Raw genomic sequence first — 21,443 nt, 5'->3', positions numbered from 1 at the left:
GTCACAGGACATGGCTTATCTGCTTACTGTAGCTCAAGACATAAAGACTGAGTTAAATGCAATTCAGCTGTAGACAAATTTGTAACAAGAGAAAAAAAAAACCCCAAAAACATGGAGCCCCACAAATTTCTCAATGACTATAAAAAATCCCAGTTTAAAAGCAAAAAACATGTTTTTCAGTCTCCCAAACTCCATCGGGTTGTAGACATAGTCTTTCTTGATTGTGTGGCACCAGTAATAGTACAATATTCTGCAGACAGGGCTGATGCATATATTGAAAAAAAGTAAGAACCTGAACCTGAACAGATCACTATATATATACCCTATAGCTTTACTATTTCTTCTCTTCCAGGTTGGGCACATAGGCAAACAGATTACATGAATGATCAATTACATAAGAACATCTATTTTTCCATACAGAAGAAACAGTTTCTGCTGTTTATATGTCTGTTAGCAATGAAGGAAAATAAGCTGAAGTGCCATCCCTTAATTTTATGAGAATTGCAGTAGTTTTTAAAAATAAATTGTAGGTGCTTTCAAAGCATTCTACCAATTTAAATCTCCTCCCTGTGGGTTACTTACAGTATCCATACACTTCCTCTTCTGAAGTCCTTAATTAAAAATTCTGCAAGGAAGCCTTCTTTAACACCCAGTTTCACAGAAGCCTTACAGAAGGAAGTTTTAATTCTAATTGAAAACAAGGTGCACTTAATTTCCAGTGCCCCCTATTCAGATACACTCATGGTAGGTACTTGTACCTGATCCTCCCTCATGCACACACAGAAAAGACAGCTCTGACCTTTACTGACCACTGACAATACTTAAGATGAGGTACTACCGACTTCTGGAGCTTTCAAAAATGTCTCATTTAAACTAATTAACCTCAAATACTTCACTATTCTCAGATTTTTCTTCTCTGGAGCCTTACATGATAATATTTTAAAACAACAGCAGGAGAAAGGGCAGACAAGTGTAAAAACCAGGCTTTGAAACAGCTTCAGTGTAACAGTACCTTTAACACAGGGAGTATTACTCTGTACTTGGAGTGGAAGCTGTAAGAGACCTTCTCTTGAAGGGACATCCTGGGTAGCTGAATCTACTCTCCACAATTGTAATGCCTGCACAACACAATCCCTTTCAGATTTGCTATCAGTTAGTATCATTCACTATATCAGCTCCCCAACTACCTCATTCATCTCTGTGCCAGTGCAGAACTGAAGATGGGTGGCAGCTAAAAGCCATAATAGCTGGTTTTCAAAAGAGCTCTTCATGCAACACCAAACCACAGAGATTTAATTTTTTTCCAACATTCTACAGTGACACAGGAGTTCAGCTGCTAACTCTTCTTTCTCTTAAACATCACAAGCCTATCAAACCTTGCAACACATTTTATATTCCAGTGTAATTATGCAGCTTTTGAACAGCTTTATCCCAGATCTGATCTTCCCTAAAGCCTACTGATAGTTTCACTATCAGTAATATATTGATAGCTCTGGCTAGTTCTCTGACTGAGAAGCAAATCTGATCAAGACCCCCAACAGCAAAATGTGAATGTTTACATGTAAAAGTTTGTAACTTCTCACTATTTGGATAGTCTGTGTACTGCAAAGGTCTTTGTGTGCCACTAGGTCTGTGGGTCAGCCTTTTGCAGAGGGTGCAGATTACTCATATTGCTGCTGACATTTATGGTTTGTCAGGAAGATGACATTGTCAGCTGATAGGATCTATAAACCTCATATAACTGGGATAGAGTACCAACAAGAAAAGTAAAGTAGATTTCTGCAGTCTGAAACAACCCACAGTTTCCATCAAGAACATCTCTACAAAGAATTCCTGAACATTTAAGCAAAACCGCTCAATTTAATTGGTCAATGTATAGTTGTTTTTATGAGAAACTTGTCTCTTTTCATTAGTTTAGAAATTATAAAAAGCCCCAAACTCAGAGATTATAGCAAAACCTTTCCTTTTGAAAAAGTAAACCTTTGTAACGTCCTTTGCATCTTCTTTAGGCTGCTTTCATGGTTTGCATAGAGGATTAAGCAATATTTTTTACCTAATCAAAAGCATTCCACAGGAAAGAAAAATGAGCACATTTAAACCCCATCACTAGCACATGAAATGAGGGTTAAAATATGACTAGGAGGTGTACAGAACCACTGTTTGTTTGGAACAGAGATGTCCAAAATGTTACTTGTGTCTTGTAGTAGGGCTAGTGCACCAGATAAAATTCTAACAAGCTTGTCTGAGTATGTTAATGCACATTTAATGCACAGACAACACATGAGTACAGAACAACAATCAAGAAAAGCTCTCATAAAGGAAGAGGTCAGCTGTTTATTTTGTATGTTCATTTTGGTTAATTTAAAACAGTTGATAATAATTCCTTTTAACTGGAACATTCCTTTGACAATCCTGCAATAGCTCAACATGGTTTTTTCCCATTAAAAATAAATCTGATGTGCCAGGCCTGGCCTGCTACATTCAAATACTGTCACTCAAATATTATTTTCAAAAAAATTTATGAAAATAGCTTTATGTAAAGAAGTAAGAAAAATAAAATCAACCTTTACAACAACTGAAACCCAACTGACAAGTTTGATTTAAAGAGTTCAAATTAATTTAATGTGAGTCTCCTCCTGATCCTGTGTGTCCTTCCTGCCTGCCTCCCTTTCCGTCCAAAATGAGCCCGTATTAAAAAGTACATAGCACAGTTTTTCTTGACCTGAGGTCTGAAACCAAGAGTTTTGTCTCTCCAGCCTAAAGCAAGAGTGCACACATGTTCTCTCCTCATTTACCTACCTCCTTTTGCTTTCTTCCTCTGGTTCACACAAGTAACATGACAAAAAAGTGAGTTCCTTTTACTGGATTGCAAAATGCTAGTGTGACAAAACCCAGAGAGGGCCAACCAGGACAATGAGGCAAAACTAACACTGAAGAGAGAACTCAATCTCACGTAGAGGCCACTAAAGCTAGCTAAGGGGCATCTGAGGATAATTTCTTACTTGCGAAGTGCCCTTGGAGCCTTGGGTCTGGCTGGTAGGAAGCCCTGCAGGCACATCAACAGAAACTGGTTTTAGACTATATAAATCTAGGCATGTTTAGCATTTCCTTTCAAATAAGCCTCCAGCCACAGTGTAGTTTCAACTGAACAACTTTTGGTATCAGAAAATCCCCTCCAAAGGCCAGCTTTTATCAGGGATGCTTGCTGAAATGCTCATGGGAACATGAGAAAGGCCAAACCCAAGACATCCATTTTCTGGGTTTCTTCTTAGAGCAGTGGATGGGAAAGGTCAATTTAAGTTTCAACAAATTGCAGCTGGAATTTTACTAGAAAATATGTTCATTAGGTCACTTGGTCATCACCACTACCATCAAGACCTCCCTAACACTCTACATGTGAAACTCAAATTGAAACAGAATAACTGAAAACCACTGCTTCTCTGCATGAAAAACCTTTGTCTCTGTTTCAATTTTTTAAGTTAATATATAGTCCTGTTCCTCCTTCTTTTGTGTTCTGAGCATTCACACTCCTCGGAGAGGCAGAAGAAAGAGTTTTTACTCTATATAATGATACCTCCCTAGAAAAAAAAGTAACAAAACTACTCTAACCACCTGGAAACCAACCATGTAACTTCAAAAAACTTAAATGCCTTTGCACTGTTCATTATTATTTTCCTATGGTACACTGCTATGAAGTTAGAGTCAAAACTCCATGACATTAAGTTTGGTTTTAACCCCTTTTGCCATTCCTTTTTTATTCAAGTTCCATCACTTTCCACTCTTCTATTTGAAAAGTGATCATGTCTAGGAGGTTCCCAGGCAGTTCCAGAACAAGTTAGACTCCAGGAGCTTTTAGAAAACAAAATATTAAAATATTGGTGTATTTTATATCTAGTCTGGAAAAGGGGCTTTTAGAAGCTGAGTACCAGTTTATAGTAAATTTTAAGTTCTTACAAGGGAAGTGGTCTTGCATCTTTTAGTCACAAGCAAAAACCGAAGGATTAATTTAGGAAAAAAAAGAAGGAATTAATTACTGCAAACACATGTGATTGTTTCTGCCCTGTGGAAGGTGCAGTTTTAGTAGTTTAACAACTCATTTTTGAGGGTGAACAACTAAAACCACAACCTTTCTTCCAAAGATTTCTTCCAAAACTGTTTCCTTGGAAGTGCACTCTTAGGCTGCAGGTTTCTCCACAGCTGGAAGCACGTTCCATCTCCCAGAGCAGGTAGGCAGAGGGCCATTTTTCTAAAATTTCCTTCTTTAAGACTATTTTGGTCTTAGAGACTGACAGCTATTCATGCCACTGCATTTTCAAAATGCAATTACAGGGAAGTAATGATCAGCAAATGTTCAGCAACACCTTAGCTGAATTCAATATACTGTGCACTTGGGGGCAAAATCTGAAGTCAGGTTTCTTATGCATATGTGACACACCACATTTGGTGGCTGTTTCCCAAAGAAACCTTAGCAGCTGGAAACACTCTGTTATTTAATTACCTGTGCAAGGAACTGGCAGATTTTGAACCTCCTTTGTGTGATTTCCCCCCCCACTGAGATGCTACAATTTAATAAATTTAATAAAGCTATTTCAGCTAAGTGCTCTTCATATTCTGACTCTGCCAGTGGCACCCTTATTATATACATTTTCTATGCACTTTTCCTGTAGGAGTATTTTTTTCATTCTCTTATAGCACTATGCTACCTAGAGAGCAGAAAAGAGAGCAAAAATTCACAGAGATCTCCAGGTAAGTTGTTTTGCACATTGTGTATATTAATACATGGCTTAATTACTTCCACTCAACAAAGCATATGTTCTTGCCTACTCTGAGTGCCTCAGATATGTTAACATGAGTTGCAATGAAAAGAATGGTGAAATGTATTGGCACTTACAAATGACAGTCACAATAAAAGGCCAGTTTGGGTGGATATTCATTAACGCAACTCTGATGCTAATGTGCACTGTGCTGAGTACAGCCTTTAGTATATTCCCCAGGATATCAGCCTTGCCACTGAAGTGGAAAAGATGGTGTCTAGCTAATATATCCACGTGGGACCTATTTTCAGCCTCCCTAAATGGGAGGGCTTATGCACTCCTCCCATTCCCAGGCTCTGAAGCAGGAGAAAATCCTCGAACATGTGTGCCAAAAATTGAGTATTTCCTCTTGGATATTGGACTTGACCTGTTACCTCCTCCTCTTCCAATCATTCCCATTTTCTATAAACACTCATAAGCCAGTTTTTCCAGTTTCTGGCCTATCTGTCTCAAAGCATCAGTTTCAGGCACTATCTCCACTTAAAATTACCCACATCCATAACAACAGAAGATCCAGGTACTTAGAATTTAGTGAGAACTCTCACTTTTAGGTAGAGTGGCCTGGTTTCTGTGGCAACTCTGGAAGATCCCTGAAGCACCCTAATTTCTGTAGGGCTTGGAGGAAAGTGGTGAAAAAATGAGTAGGATTTCACTAGCATTTTATGAGCAAATACCACTGATTTTTTTTTTTTTTTTAGGCTGAAATCATAGAGTATTAGAGACTATATGTGAAAGTTTGAGCTGTTGCTGCCTAAAGCAGTTTGGAGAAAATTTAGAGCAGAGCAGTTCTGGATGCCTCTTGCAGGCCAAACATCTCCTGCAATACTCTTTTCCTACCATATAAAAAACCATCACGTAGTTACATGCACCTCCCTGTCGCTCTATTAGGAACAGTGAAAGAACGACACAGACTCTCTCGTGGAGTCAGAACTGGAGAAGTTTTCTCCCCAGTTTATTACCTCAGCTCTTTCTTATAGACTGATATGTGAAAAGTACAGAAAAGAAAACTCTTATTGGTTAGTAAACTAACACATCACCATCATTGGTCAGTGGGGCTCACCACCCCTCGACTTTCTCTTGCAAGAAAACAAGGAACAGACAAACAGCACCTGCAAGGCTGCTTTCTATCTCTGAGGATTGTTTTAATTCCTCCCCATGATTTCCCAGGCAAGACTGAGAAAGTTATGTGGCCTGCTATTTCACAGGCACTATACTGCCTGCTTTAGAATTAGCATCTATAATTCCCCCTTTTTGTTTCAAAATAAAAAAGCAGTGTTTGTAATTTCTTGCTGAGCCTTTGCAGGAAAGAGAACAAACACAGCACAAGAGGTTTCTTTCAACAGAACTTGGAATGGACACTGATTTAGGATGATTTTCTCTAAGGTTTGTTTTCTTTGCAAGGACTTGATGGTTGACTAATACAACTATTTCAGTGAACTAACACACATACAGCAAATAAAACACCGTTAGTCTGCTCAAACTGACAGTCTAACTTGTCAACAGGGAAGTTTAAAAGAATACCAAAGTGACAAAACTCAAGAACAGACAAAACTCAAGAACACCCAGATCCAAACTCAGTGAAACTCTACTCAATTCTACCCATGCAAAATCTATAAACTTTTTTACAGATCACTTAACAATGCAATTCACAATGCTTTTATCCCCTCCCCTTTTTTTTTTTTTTTTTTTTTTTTTTGTTGACCATTGGATTTTCCCCTCAAATATGATTGAGGGATTTGTAGAGTTCACATGGTTGTGGTCAAAAGCTTCCCGACTCTCTGCAATCAGTGAAGTAACCAGGGAAGCTATTTGCGGTGTAGAGATGGTTGCTTCATTAGGATCAACTGCTGTTGTTGTTGTTCGTCAGGTCCTGCAGCTGTGTTGCTGAGCGGTTTGAAGTCTGCAGGGTTGGAGTAAAGCTGACTTCATTGCAAAGTTGTAGTTGTTGTTTGCTGAAGCTCTTGCTCAGTTGTTGTCATTACCAGTGGTGGTTGCCCTGGCAACAGCCTTGCAGTAGCTGGCTCGGGCAGCAGATTCGCTTGTGGTCCTGTCTGCCTCCCTGCGCCGGGCTGGGCACTGAGGGAAGAGTCCACGCCTGCCTCTGCCATGGTGGGCGGTGCCGCTGCCATCAGGGGGTTGTGCAGAGGCGGTGCAGAGGCTGGAGGGAACACCCCTGATGAGGGCTGCTGCGACGGGTGTCCTGGCAAGGCTCGCGCATGCGTGGGCCCCGCCGACGGCTGCGGGGGTGCTGAAAGCTGATCTCCCCCCGCCGCGCTGGAGGGTCCCGCAGATGGACGTGGGGGGGCCAAAAACGACAGCGAAGGGCCCCCTGAAGCCGCTCGCGGCAGTGCTCGCTGCGCCGGTGAAGGCGCCGCAGATGGTGCAGGCGGGGACGGGCGGTCTCCGTTCCCCTGCTGCCTCTCTGTTGGTTAAGCTTGCGCACCCAGCTCCACAGGTGATGGGTACTTGAACTCTCTTGGAGAGAGAGATTTCTGGTGCACAGACTGCTTCCACTCATGGCTAAAGTCCTCCGAGGGTACAAAAAAGGCACCCTCGGCATCTGAATCTTCCATCCCGCTATCGCTGTCCCCAGACTGGCACCGCTCCAATGCTTTAAAGAGCACGCCCCAGGTGGCTGCACACACTGGTATCTCTTGCAGCTCAGACCAAGGTGGTCTCCCACTGACAACCAAAGTCTGAGATCTAAGGCACTACTGACAGTCACAGTAAAGCCTTGCGCTTCTACCCACTGGAACAAAGTGCGCATAGCATCTTCAGAAATGCTGAGTCCCATGCACAGCAAGGCGTCCTGCCATGCAGAGAAGACAAGCTGATCATTAGTTGAATTGCGGTTCTTCATTGTGAGAACCGTCTATCTTGACAGCCTGCGAATGCAAGTACGCAGACGCAGTGGCTTAACCCGGGACTTTAAGCTCTAGCTTCGTCAAGATAAGCTGTTCCAAGCCCGCTCTACTATCCCATTGGTCTAAAAAACCAGCTCCCTCCAGGGGAGCCCGGGAGATTCTCACTTATCCCTCTGTGGGGGAAGTGGCTGGCTCGTCGGCCGCTGGCTGCACTGACCCTCGGGGGGGTCATCAGAAGCACATCATGTCGGGGTCACCAGATGTCACTCTATTAGGAACAGTGAAAGAACGACACAGACTCTCTCGTGGAGTCAGAACTGGAGAAGTTTTTTCCCTGGTTTATTACCTCAGCTCTTTCTTATAGACTGATACGTGAAAAGTACAGAAAAGAAAACTCTTATTGGTTAGTAAACTAACACATCACCATCATTGGTCAGTGGGGTTCACCACCCCTCGACTTTCTCTTGCAAGAAAACAAGGAACAGACAAACAGCACCTGCAAGGCTGCTTTCTATCTCTGAGGATTGTTTTAATTCCTCCCCATGATTTCCCAGGCCACTTTCTCAGGCAAGACTGAGAAAGTTATGTGGCCTGCTATTTCACAGGCACTATGCTGCCTGCTTTAGAATTAGCATCTATACCTCCCTTTCACTTGATCTCTTCTAATGCAACTCTCTCATGTTTTTTGAGAAATCAGAATTGCTGGTTACAACACAAGAACTACTGGCATAAGCATGCACATGATCCTTTGAATTCTTGTGAGAAACCAGCTTCCATGGGAGAATGATTCTCCCGCAGGCTCACAGGCTCATAGCCCGGATGAAAAAGGAGAAAAACATTATGTACCAATGACTGGAAACATTTTATCAACAGAGCTCCTGCCTGACTTCTTTCATTTGAGTTTCCTTCACTTGGAGCCGCACTAAGGCAAACGCACACTCATGAAGCAGTGCAGCCAGAACAAAATACATACAAGCAGAATCAAGAGTGACTACTGCAGAAATGCCACTACTTTCTGAGTGCCTCCTGTACCTCAGCCTCTTGTTTTCACTCTCCAAGAGGCACAGCTGCCTTTTCATTGTCTATCTTTTCCCACTAAATTTATGAGACCTGTTTGCTGCTCTTACCTGTGAGGTTTCTGGAAGTGTGTCCATATCTGTGTATGTACTGACTGATTCAGCAGAGCCCAACCCTGGTAGAGGTCTCTGAAGTCTCCATAGTACAGGTGAGCACTACTTTTACCTTGCCTATATGAATTGACAGCAGCAACCAGAGGCACTGGCCCTGGAATCCTCCCCTTCCTGTCTGCCTTATTACAGAACCACTGCTCTGCCATACTCCTTACTTCTTATTTTCAGGTGCTGATCGAAGCTGGATCCTTGTGTTTCCCATTTGGTCTTGTTTCTGAATTGATAAGAAAAAGATTCAGAATCAGAGTAGCACATTGTATCTTAAACCGCACTTCCTGACTATTTCAGTGGAGGCTTTTGCCTAAAAACTGATGAGAATAAAAACTCCACAGACAATACAAATGTGAACACAAATCCTAAATAATCAAGTCAATTGTATGCAAGACACTGAACATCTCTTGCAAGGCAAGGCTTTTGTTGTCAAGTATAAATCAAAGAGATTAGCTAGTATGAAGTCATCTGGTCTCTCTGCAGTTCAGATTTGTATTTTAGTCTACATTGTCAATTTTGCTTTAAAAGCTTTCTTGTTCAGTGTTTATCCAGACATCTGCTAAAGACAGTGGAATATAAAGATACAACTATGTTATCGCTGGTGCCTGTCTTCAGGTCCCCTTTTTCTCTGCACACGTGCAATACACATTCAGACCAGCTGGGAATGACACATCTAAGGACACACTTCTGCACCAACAGTGTGGTGCCTGGACCCTGACTACACACCAAGAGCCCACCAAAGTCACTACCTCTTTCCTCCTCACCTGGGAAGGGCAGAGAAAATACAATAAAAGGCAAGTGGGTACAGCTAAGGACAGGGAGAGATCACTCACCAATTACTATCAGGTGCAAAACAGACCTGACTTGGGGAAAAAATAATTAATTTAATTTATTACTAATCAAATCAGAGTAGGGTAATGAGAAACAAATATTAAAAACATGTTCCCTCAACCCCTCCCTTCTTTCTGGGTCAGAGGTGTGGTTAACTTCACTCTCAAATTCATTTCCTTTTTCCCCCTAGCAGCATAGGGGAGTGGGGGTTGTGGTAAGTACATCACATTTCCTCTGCCACTCCTTCCTTGTTGGGGGGAGGGGACAACTCATACTCTTCCCCTGCTCCAACATGAGGACAATCCCATAGGAGACAGGCCTCCAAACTTCTCTAATGTAAATCCTTTCCACATGCACAGTTCTTCACTAACTGCTCCAGCATGGATCCCTTCCATGGAGTGCAGTCCTGAAAATATAAGCTGTTCCAGTGTTCTGGAGCTAGCTGGCACTGGCTCCATTGGACAAATAGGAACTCTCTGGCAGCTTCTGACAGAAGCCACCCATGTAGCCACCCTGCTACCAAAACCTTCCCAAGCAAACCAAATACCTACAGTCTTTATAGGAGCACTTTTCTTTCCTTAGTTTCATTGTCATAGACAATAAATCCATTATGTCTCTTGCATTCACTGAACATTAATAAAATACTTATATACTAAGATACGACCATTCAAATGAGATTTGAATGAAACTTCATCCATCCTTCCTTTGCTTAGTTATTTATTTTGATTTCTGAGCAAAAGAGACAGCTGTGTAGGGCCCACTTGAGATGGAGATAGTGTGCTTGCTTTTAGGAATAGTGCTATGAAAGCTGGCTTCTATGCCCTTCTCTTCTCTTGTGCTCCACATTTCTTTCCTCTTATTGTGCTGGCACAACAACTTCTGGATCAGAAAACTGATCCAAATGAAACAAAACCACCAGGAAGAAATTGGTTGGCTTCTGGACCAGACTTCCAAGGCAGCTGCACAACATGAAAATAACATGCAGGCAGGAATGTAATTTGGGAGAGACAGAAGCAAGCCAGGGACTGTCACAGACTTCAGTCATACAGGCAGACTTAAAAATGGAGCTTCCACTACTGAAGGTGAACATTTCCTCCTCTATCTCTTCTAGACTCAAACACTAAGCAACCTTCCTGGCATCTGCAGGCTTTTTGGGACCCTGGTTAGTTCAGACTGCTGTGAGTGCTTATCATGCCCTCTGACTAAGCCATATCACAGCCCAGTGGGGACAAGGGACATTATTGATCTGATGTCTTCATACTTGCTCTGTATACAGTGTCAATGGACACAGAAGATGTGAAAAATAAACAAATAAATTAAAATTTAAATTTTCCTCCCTGATTCAAAGCAGTTTTGTACATCCCTTTTTGCAATTCGCCGTGCAGAAGTGCTTTGTATTTCACTTCTCAACATATGGAAAGAAGGAGCAGTTTTATAACATAAAAACTTCCTTGTCCATTCAGAGTCTGGCAGGAGTCTTGTAAGTGCATGCAATAATCCAGAGCACATTTTTAGTGTTTCACTAAAAATAATCCCAACCACATATTTTTAGTGTTTAGTTTAGTTACGTTTCACTTGGTGACTCTTTCAAACCACCAGTGCTATGTTTGCATCAGTGCTAGTCCCAAAACAGTCTAGGAACTCAGCTCATTGGATGTTTTGGTCCATGACAATTATTTAGTGCAATATCCACACAAGATTTTAGTAGAGCCACCAGGACTTATGTCACACACCAGGCACATGGGACTCAATCTGCTCAGTCTTCAACTAGGTCCCATCAGTAATCTCTCTCTGGGGCAGTATTAATGCACATGTTAATAATTTGCTATATTAACTAGTATCTAGGGAGTTTTCCCACCTCTTCCTCCCCAATTACATTCCACCTATAAACCCCACTATTAATAGCAAGGAAGAACAATCAAGTGGTTACAAGACAACAGTGGATCAGATTCTTATCACGCACTTTCATCCACTTCCAAAGGCTGACTATTCTTCACAAAGACATTTTAGACATACACAGATCAAAATAATTAACTGAAAAGTTATATTAATAGATTTAATGAAGAGCTAGAAGAGAGATTTGAAAGTGTCCTAACAGTCATGATGAGCTGTACATTGGCAGGGTTTTAAGGAAAGAATAAAATGAGAGGCAGAAGAGGAACTGCTGATATTGTCTAGACTGCCCACACTGTTGCACAGTGTGCCAAACCCTACAGACTTTGTAATATGACACCTTGGGGGAAAGTTTGTAGTTTTTCACACTAGAAATCCTGCTCATGTGTGCAGTAGAATTATGGATCTTCCTCCAAGTACAGAGACAGTATTAGTGGGATTTTTGAAGCCCTATGCAGTGGAATGAGACATCCTATTGAATGGAATATAAAAGCTTGCCTAAATGGAACAATTGGAAGTATTTATGATGAGAGGGCAAAGACAGTGCACATTATTCACTGCAGAAATAGTATGTGCTTGAAGGAGACAAATGACCATGGGTGCTATAAAAGAATAAAAAATTAAAACTACTTTTCACTTGCCAGTGTCACCATACCTTTAAAATGTCTAGATGCTACTTTCCCAGAAAACGACCTTTTTAAACCATATCATTCAATCCCAGCTGAGCCTGACCCACAGAATATTGCAATGGCCTCCTCAGACCTTAAATCCACCATCTGAAGGTGGTGTAGCTCAGAGCTCCTTCAAGTTCAGATCTTAACCAAGTCCAGCTCATACTCATATGTAGAGCAGGAAATTCCACCTTGTTGTGGTTTTAGCACTAGCTAAAAATCACTAGAATACTTACTCATTTCTTGCTGTGAGATATGGATTAGGAGAAGGGCTTAAAACTTATAAGGAATAAAGAAAGTTTATTAACATATCTACAATAATAAGAAACCAGAATAAAACCTCCAGAAACCTTTTCTCCCCACCACAACTTTTTTCCTTGCCCAATTGACAACATAGAGACAAAACCTAAAGCAGTACCAACTATACAATATTTTTTATCAGTCTTTGTCGAGAGAGAAGTTTTCTCTTGTCATTCCATGGAGAATTTTCCACAAGAAAAACAGCTTTCTTGTGGCTTTTCATGTCCATGTTTGGCAGTCACCTGGAAAAAACTGCCATCATGCTTTCCTCCCACTTTTCTCTCTCTGGAAAGCGATTAAATCTGCAGGTCTCATCTGTGTAGCGAAAGGGTTAACATCTGGACCAAGCTGTGGCAGGTATTCATGGTGTCGGATTTCAGCTCGGCAGCGCTGGAAAGCAGCTGAAGATTTTCGGCCTGGAGCTGTCTGTGTGGGCCGTGGGGAGAGATGTCGGCAGCCATGGCCCGCCCCAGCCCAGAGCCAGGGGCCATGGCAGAGCCCAGCCCCGCCTGGAGCTGGGAAAAGCCCCTCAGTCTCCATCCCTGCCCGGGAGCTGCTGGAGTCCGGCTCAGCCCCCTCCTCTCAGGCCAGATAGGCTACGGGGGGAAATGGGGGCCAGCCGGAGTTCCATTACCTCTCCTCTGGTTCTCTTCTGGAGAACCAGAAGTTCCCAGGCTTAGGTTTAAAAGGTGGTACTCACAAAAGTGATCTTACTCTTCTGTGGTCTAAAATGTTGTCAGTTCTGAAAACTGCTAGCTATTGGCTTGATCTCAAGCAGAGAAGAAACTCCCAGCAGCCTCTCTCAAAGCCTTCACTTCCGTGTTTTCTACTTTTTTTTTTAATGCCAAACCATCACACACCTGCACTGAGATTTCCAAAAATGTTAGCATTTTGCATAACTCACTACTAAAAATTAGGCACCACGGATTGCTATGATTCATTATTGTGGAAAAAGATCCTTAGGTTGTCTTCTTTCATACGCTCTGGAGAGCTGAAAAAGTCAGAGCAGTAAACTCAGCTGAGATGAACTCTATGTATTGCATACTATTTTTCCCCATCCACTCTCTCCCTTCATACTTTTTCTTCAAAACTCCAGTTTTTCACTTTTTCCATCAATACCTTTTCAGAAACCTGTTACAGAAATATATTACACCATGCTGTCCCAGGATCCTACACAATATCCCACCACAGAGAGCAGTCATTAATACTAAATACTGAACAGACTTTGGGCTGTGGAAATGCCCAAGTGACTTGAAGTCTTCAATCTTGCTAAAAGGCAGCTGAGAGTGAACTGCTGGTCCATTTTTCAGTGCTCAGTGCTACTAAACAGGAGAGTCTTGGTTTAGCAAGGAACCCTAGGGCTTAGTCCTACCTACATGTTCATAGTACACTACATTTCCAAGGCTCCCACAGATACCAGTTATATATGGGGAGCAAAAGGGAGGGAGAGAAGGTGAGATATCTGCCAAGCATACACAACAGAAATAAGAGGAAAAGCACTGGCTGAGTTCCAGAAATTAAAATCTGGCCCCACTGAAGTAGGCAGGAGCTTTGCCACCATGGAGACAGAATTTTACCCAATGTGAACAGTATTCTGGGAATACCCTCCCTCCAGACACACTGTGGGAGGTCTGCTGGCTCTGAATAATCACTGGAAACACAAAAAGGTAAATTAAACCCAAACCAAGACAACAATACCAGAATGATTAATCAACAGACAAAAAAGAATGTAAGAACAATGAAGTGAAAAGTGTTGCAGAAGCGGGTGGAAAGAAGGTGGCAAGTCCTTTACCTCCTGGACCACTTAACTTTGTGAGGAACGCGGGAGGATGCAAAGGCTTGTGCTGGGTGCAGGAGGCCATGTCAAGGCCACACAGGAGTCTTGGAGACTGCACAGATTCAGTAACAAGGGTGAAAAAACTTGTAGTACAGATTCAGCCTTGGAGTATGCTCCCATTAGTAATGCTGTATAAAGAGGCCAGAACCTAGCAACTTCAGCAAAGATTCGTAGGAGCAATCAGTGTCATCACTTACAAATTCCCAGGCAGGCTAGTTCACAGAAAGGGCATGCTCAGCAAGCTCTGCAGTTGTGTAACTGGGCATTCTGGATATGAGAAATACAATAAACAGACACAATGACTTATAAAGTTCAATTTACTCTGACAGCCACGAGCTGGTTATTTAGCCTACAGTTGCCCTCTGATTTAGTTAGCATTTGGATTCATACCACAACTATATATACGGTCCTGGATGCTCCCCTTTCACTGCCTTAAGAGTTCAGGTTGCCCAGAATGGCAAGTTCAGACTGCCTGAACCCTCCAAATTCACATGAGGCAGCTAGAGAGTCAAATTCCCATAACTGCTGGAAATCAGCCCTGCCACAGTTTCAGAGACAGGCAAGCAACAAGAACACACCAGGTTCAGCAGTTGAATGTGTATGCAGCAACAGTTGAATTTTATTGTCCGGTGCCCCCTTTTATAGGGCTTTCAAATTTCCCACTTTTACACACAATTTGATAACATCTTAGCACCACCCAGCTCACCAACCAATGATATGTGTGCATCCCTGATTTAAAGGGATTGGCTGGGATCCCCTTGTTCGAGCTTGAATTCAGCCTATCACTTTCATACCTGGGGATTTGTTTACTTCAGTTCTGTAATGAGCTATGTTGTCTGCCATGGCCAAATTATCTGTGCAGCTATAGACCAACTATAGCTGTCACACGGCCCCTAACTCCCAAACAATGCAGCTCTGCTGCAAAAAGGGACTAAGTGGCTTTTCTGGGAACTACTATAAAATGTGTCACGCTGGATGAGATGATGACAGCAAGGAAACTTGCACATCCATCACTGACAAATATTCATGAATTGCATTGCCCTTTAAATGAGAAATCCAGATGAAGATTCATGTCTACACTTCAATGACGAATGAATGTCAGCAGCTAACTAGGCATTAAACCAGATTTCCCTGAGTGACTGTGTGACAACCATAGCACAGGCAGGCATACATCTGCTTTTGGTAGGTCCCAAGGTGCTTTGAGCTTTCCTCAGGCTTTCCTTCCTCTCAAAACAACTGGAAAGGCCTGCTTCCCCACCCACACCTCTGACAGCATGAGGTTCACAGCCTTCACAGATGTTCGGCCATCTGCCAGTTTTCTCTCCCTGCTCTCTTCTCTTGCTCTCTCTCATATAACCAGGAAAAAACCCTTTTCCCAGTCCTTCCCTGGGCATGGCCATTCTCTCTTCAGGTGATGAGGATCTCCTGATGCTCAGTCTAGTTTGCTGTCTGTGTGCTTGGTCTTGTTGCAAGATCCTTGTCCATGGGCTTTGGTGTCAGCCCTCAGGATTGTCCCATCTTCAGGTCTATCGTCCAATATTATCAAAGGTAAGGGGAAAAATGGAGGGTAAGGAGGAAAACAAAGGGCACCAAGGCAAAATCAAGCATCTTTATAGGCCTTGCAGTATTCTGCTGGCTCTGAGCAAGCTTTTCACTCAGTTATTTAACTTAGCTGGCAACTTGGAAAATTAATTAAAAATTCATTTGTTCCTTCTGCAAACTCTTGAAACAAATCTGGAGGGAAGAGAGTGCCTGGAGAGTTACTGAGCTCTTGTGCTCCCTCGCAGCCTCAACACCATTGTTACCCATGGTGAGAAACCAGAGGAGCTGCTTCTCAGCCTTACAAGATCCTGGGATGAAAAGCACAGACTGCCCCTTGTGCTGGACTTTGCACCAGACTGCTGGCTTTTCCCAGCATGTGTCATGCAGCTTTCTGCGTAAGGGGCACCCCACAGCCCTCCCTCCCAGTCTTAAGAGTGTGGATGTTGCAGAGAACTGCGGAGCGAGGACCATTATCCATGAGAGGATCTACTTGCTTCTGGAGTGCTAAAGGACAGAGCAGAGACCAGCATTTAGCCCAGTCTTTACTACACTGTGGTGCCATCTTTCTTTTGATTTTTTAAATCAGCCTTAGATGCATTTAAAAACAATTATTGGGAGGAACAAAATCCCATAGTGTTCTGAACAGCTCTTGCCAGCACTCAAGGAGACTTGATAAAACTGAATGCCCCCAGCTGGCAGGCTGGCCATGGAAGATGGCTGGGATTATAACCTTGCTGCTCACCCCTTGCGGGATCCAGAATTTAGACCATAAAAGGACCAAACCTGAAACCTCAAATCCACAAAACAGAATGTAAAAAATCCATTTCTGGGTCACCTGTATCTAAGGTCACAAGTCCTGTGTTTCTAGAAGTTATTTTCATTTCCATGACACTGGCTACAACATGAGAGAAAATGGGATTATCAAGTCTCTCCACAGAGTAAGAGTAATATAAAATAATTTCATCTTAGTGCCATCATGTCTCTCCTACCTTTTACACATAATATTGTTACTTGTCTTCTCTTTCATGCCCAGGCCCATAGCAGTACCTAGAAATCATTGAAAATGTGTATTTTATCCAAAACCTACACAAACTCTATACACTCTATACACTGTATTTTATCACATTCTTCTACCTCCCTTCAAGTTTATCTGATGATTTTTTTTTAATAGTCTTGTCAATAAACCAACTGGTATCAAACAGATAGGTATTTTCTACTAATCTGCTATTTTACCTAAAAAGGAGAATTTTAGGCTAGCACAGTCCTCACTCAAAACAGCTGACAACATTCCTTTTAAACTGTCAGAAGCAGATTTTCAACAGAGAGCATAATTTTTAGGAACAGAAGTACATGCAGACATTTTGAGCATTATTTTTTCAAATGGTACTGCTTACACACCTTACACAAGTGAAAACTAAAGACACTAAAAATACGTAAGATTCTCTTTTGTTTTTGTACAAATCATCAGTGTTGTTTAACTGCACTCAGGCTTTCAAGTACAGGACCTCTGACCATCAGTCCAGTACAGCAGAACACATGATAATTAAATTTACTTACACTGTAGATTCCTGCTGGGCATAAAGTAAGGCCATTGCTCCAGTGATAAGCCCTCAAAGGCCGCATACTAGAGATGGGTTTGTGGTTGGGGTTTCTAGACATTTATTTCAGTGCAAATCTTGCCAGAAATTGGAACTTACTGCTTGTTGTGAAGTTACCCTCAACAGTCTGGGGAAAGAAGTCTGCGTCTTGGATGACTTGTAGCACTCCCATGGTCCGGGCTGGAGGGTCCAGGGCCACTGAACTCTCGTTCACAGTTATGTCACTGGCTCCTGTGATCTGGTTGGTTGGTGGTCCTCCTATGGATGCTTCCAAGTCTGGAGGTATATCATCCATGCAATCTGCATTTGGCTAATGGGAAGAAAAAGGACAAAATTGAGCTCCTACCTGATAAAAAGTTCCAATTTGCTTTTTACCTCCTCTTCAGATTTTTTTTTCTTTATTTCAGCATTGAAAATGACAAAGTATAATGAATAAACACACAGAGTTTGTCATCATGTACTTAAAACTTGATACAATCTGTTGGAAGAGAGACCCAAAGTATGCAATGGAAATATTGAGTATTAGACTGTGCCACCTAAAATTGCTAAAATTCTTATACTTTTGAAAGAGTTTGGGAATGTGCACATTAAAAAAGTAACTCACTTATTAGTATGATCTGCTCAACATAGGTAGATTGCTGAATCAGATCACAAATGTAAACAGAGACAGGAGCTGAAGGAGAATGATTATCTTTTCCTGAAATATACATTTTACAGAGCCAGTATCTGAGCTTAAAGGAATATGAATTCAATAAGAACTGCCTGTGGGTGCAACCATGTGTGAGATGCGAAACTAGAAGCTAAAGCTGTTTATATGAAAAATTTCTAAACATCAAAAGATAATTTCCTTTACTAATACTATATTTCCTACAAAATACAATTATAAAAAAAAAGAAACAGACAATAATGGGAAACTGAAGAGCATTATTTGATTCACAGTCTTTCTTGCTATGTGAAGCAAGACCAGTGACAGAGACATAGCAAGACTGCCCTGCAATATGTGGACACCTTGTTTAGGAAATGTTAATTTGTTTCCATTTGTCTTTATTCTCCAGGAACCAGACAGATAGTCTGGATCAGTCACTTAGGTTTCCTCTAACTTCAGGGGTTTGAGACATTTTTGCTGTGATTCATCCCCTAGCCCTAGAAATTAATTGCTCCCTCTGCCTTCTCTCTTCTCAGCACTAAGCAGAGACAGGGCTTAAGCTGCAAGACTGGAAACCCAACATTCAGATGGCCAGTGTCAGAGGAGGTGTACTCTGTTTGGTGGATCTGATATTTTTCCTATGCTTACTTGTCTCACATGCCAAGTCACTTTGGAAAATCTCACCACCTGCCTATCTCAAACAGCTGGCATGAAGAAACGAAGCAAAATATGATACAGCAAAGGCTTAAAGAGAAATTTAATTTTAAGCACAAGAGAAATCCCCTTGAATTCAAGCACAGAAGGTTACCATATGTTTACTTTTTTTTTTCAGAATCAGGAACTTAGCATGTTTTCTCTTTTTCCACACATTCCCTGTCTGATTGTTGTCACCTCTTAAGTATTTTTTTCACAAGTGTTCCTAATGAAAAAGATGGGCAGTTTAACCAGTCTTGTAGCCACAAACTGAAGTTTGGAATGAAAACTAGAATTGTTGTTGTCTGGCTCCAGTCTAATCCACAAGCAGCAAGAATGCCTTAGATTTGGGATAAAAAAGGCACATTCAACTATACCACGTGATAATGAAACTCATTGAATCTGTACTTTTTCAAGAGAAGTACCAATCACTTATATGTAGGACAGGGATCCAGAATGATCCCTTAGATCTGTCACTCTTTCCTTCTCTCTTAGCTATTATAAAACAATGTTTTCAGAGTTTTATTTTTAATTTAATTTACCTTTGATGGAAGTGCATATTAAAAACAAGAGGCCTATTTTCCCTTTATCCTATAGGAAAAATTATTTAAATTGTTTGGGGAATCAGTTGTCTGTCCTTTGCTCTGATTCCAGTTATTCCTTGAATGGAGTTTTATCACAAACTTCTAAACCTTTTAAAGAGGGGGATTATAATTGAAAGCCAAACCAAACATTAAAGATGCAAAAATAATATTGCTTGATATTAATCCCTTTACTCCTGAATAATTTTAATTGAAAAAAATGCCCAAAACTAAGCAGCATGCTATAAAACTAATTATATGAAATACTGATCAGAATAAAAAACCCCAAACCATTATAGCTTTGGCTGCCAGAGTGACCCAGATACAGTTGCTAAGTTTAATTGTATTGGTTTCACTTGTGCCCTGCCTGTAAGTGCTCTGAGAGCACAATTCCACTGAAGTCAGGGGAAAACTTTGTATTGACTTCTGGGGGCTTGGCTAAGGCTCTTAGTGAATAGCTTCAAGTCATATAATCTGCTGCCAAAAATGCAGCTGACTGCATATCCAGCACACGTTTTACAGAAAACGGGGAGAAGCAGAGGGAAACTATTTTACATGATATGATTGTCCCAATAGCAATGCAGCTCTTTGAAAGTGAAAGACACGTTGGTAATCCATTTCAAATATTGCAGGTAGACTGAGCTGGTTTTGCCAGCAAAGAGTTGAAAATCCATCAGGAGTTTTGGTGCCTCACGGCTGCCTGGGGAATCTGAGCTTAGGGTAGATAATATTTTAAGTCTCTGTTACAAAGTAAATGCGGAGTTTAGTTGTGAATTTAATCAAAACATTTAGGTAATTGGGGTTTAACCAGTCCTTTCCTGGAAAATTCAAAGTCTTCCTGCTAAATGAAGCACGATATATCCACAGACATGCAAGCCAGGTCTTAAATGATAACCATAGGACAAAACTGCAACTGGCAGGAAGAACCCCCATAGCCTGTCTATGGTAAAATTTCATCATTCCTCCCATTGTAAAAGCCTGCAAAAGGGCTTTGGCAAATTTGCACCCAAGTCTCCCATCAGAGGCCAATGCCTGACTAAGGGGTTTTTTTTGTGTTTGTGGAAATTTCAGCTAAGAGGGCTCAGCAAGACTCAAGAATGTGGTTAGGGAATGACATTTTGAAATGTTTGCTACCTCTCACTGAGAGGCCCTAGAACTTTACAGGTTCTTTGAGGGCAACATCTTTTCCCACAGCAGCCTATGGACATCTGGCTAAGTGATGAGTCTCTAAAAACACCAGTTGATGTGTGCTGGTGGCTTTTTTGGCTCATGGGGGCACCAGAAAGCACATCTTAAGAATGATGTCCACCCTGGGCTGCCCTCAGCTGGTGTTAGGCAGTAAGAATGGTGAGGACAACATGATTTCTGTGCAGGTGGAAAACAGGTCCTGTGAGCTGAGCAGGAGCTCAAAAGGACACAGGTCAGGCAGGAGGGGTTACGCAGAGGAGAAGCAGGAGAGAGCATAAGGTAGGAAAGGAATAAGCAGGAGTTGAGGTGTATTTTACAAAGAGAAGGTAGAAAAAGGAGAGGAATAGGAGCAACTCATAGCAGTATAGGAATTTTTAACCCTCAAGCCACTAGACACTCTTATACCTTCACTTCCTTTGCTGTCAGCCAGAGGAAACCTGACACAAGGGCTACCATCTACTCCAATTTCCCATGGACAACAGCCCCTACTATAAGTCACTTTGAGGGATAAGGCTCTCCCTTCATGAACATATGCAATAATATAAGTATGCCAATATGCTTCCTCCAAGAGATGAAGAGGGCTGTTTTCAGCTTGTTGTCTTGAAACAACCTACAGGAAATTTTTACAGAAATTCATACAATAAAATCCCCTAAAAAAACTTTGCTAGTGGAACATTAACATCCCAGTGCTTTATTTTTAGTGTTAAGACAGACCAACGCTAAAGCTGATTTGGAAATCTTAATTTGAACCAGTTATTCATGTAGGTTACACCAGCATCTTCAATTCTATGCCTGGTACAATTA

General features: G+C 41.6%; 1 protein-coding gene across 3 annotated transcripts in view; it reads right to left on the bottom strand.

The window, feature by feature from the left end:
- The window catches only part of RNF150 (ring finger protein 150), a 124,913-nt gene that overhangs the window by 15,032 nt on the left and 88,438 nt on the right, over nucleotides 1-21,443 (bottom strand). For 2 of the 3 annotated variants that reach the window (XM_088056573.1, XM_005525566.3), the window contains one exon: nucleotides 17,631-17,841. In XM_088056573.1, coding sequence (XP_087912699.1) covers nucleotides 17,631-17,841 — 211 coding nt within the window. Of the gene's footprint in view, nucleotides 1-16,922; nucleotides 16,981-17,630; nucleotides 17,842-21,443 lie in introns of all 3 variants that reach the window. The other variant, XM_088056572.1, reaches the window with a different exon arrangement.

Source organism: Pseudopodoces humilis, chromosome 6 (assembly GCF_049639895.1).
Source record: "Pseudopodoces humilis isolate 2021_Gansu_Grassland_sample_001 chromosome 6, ASM4963989v1, whole genome shotgun sequence".
Lineage (NCBI taxonomy): Eukaryota > Metazoa > Chordata > Aves > Passeriformes > Paridae > Pseudopodoces > Pseudopodoces humilis.
The sequence above is the reverse complement of the archived record's forward strand: the minus strand, read 5'-3'. Positions and strand labels throughout refer to the sequence as shown.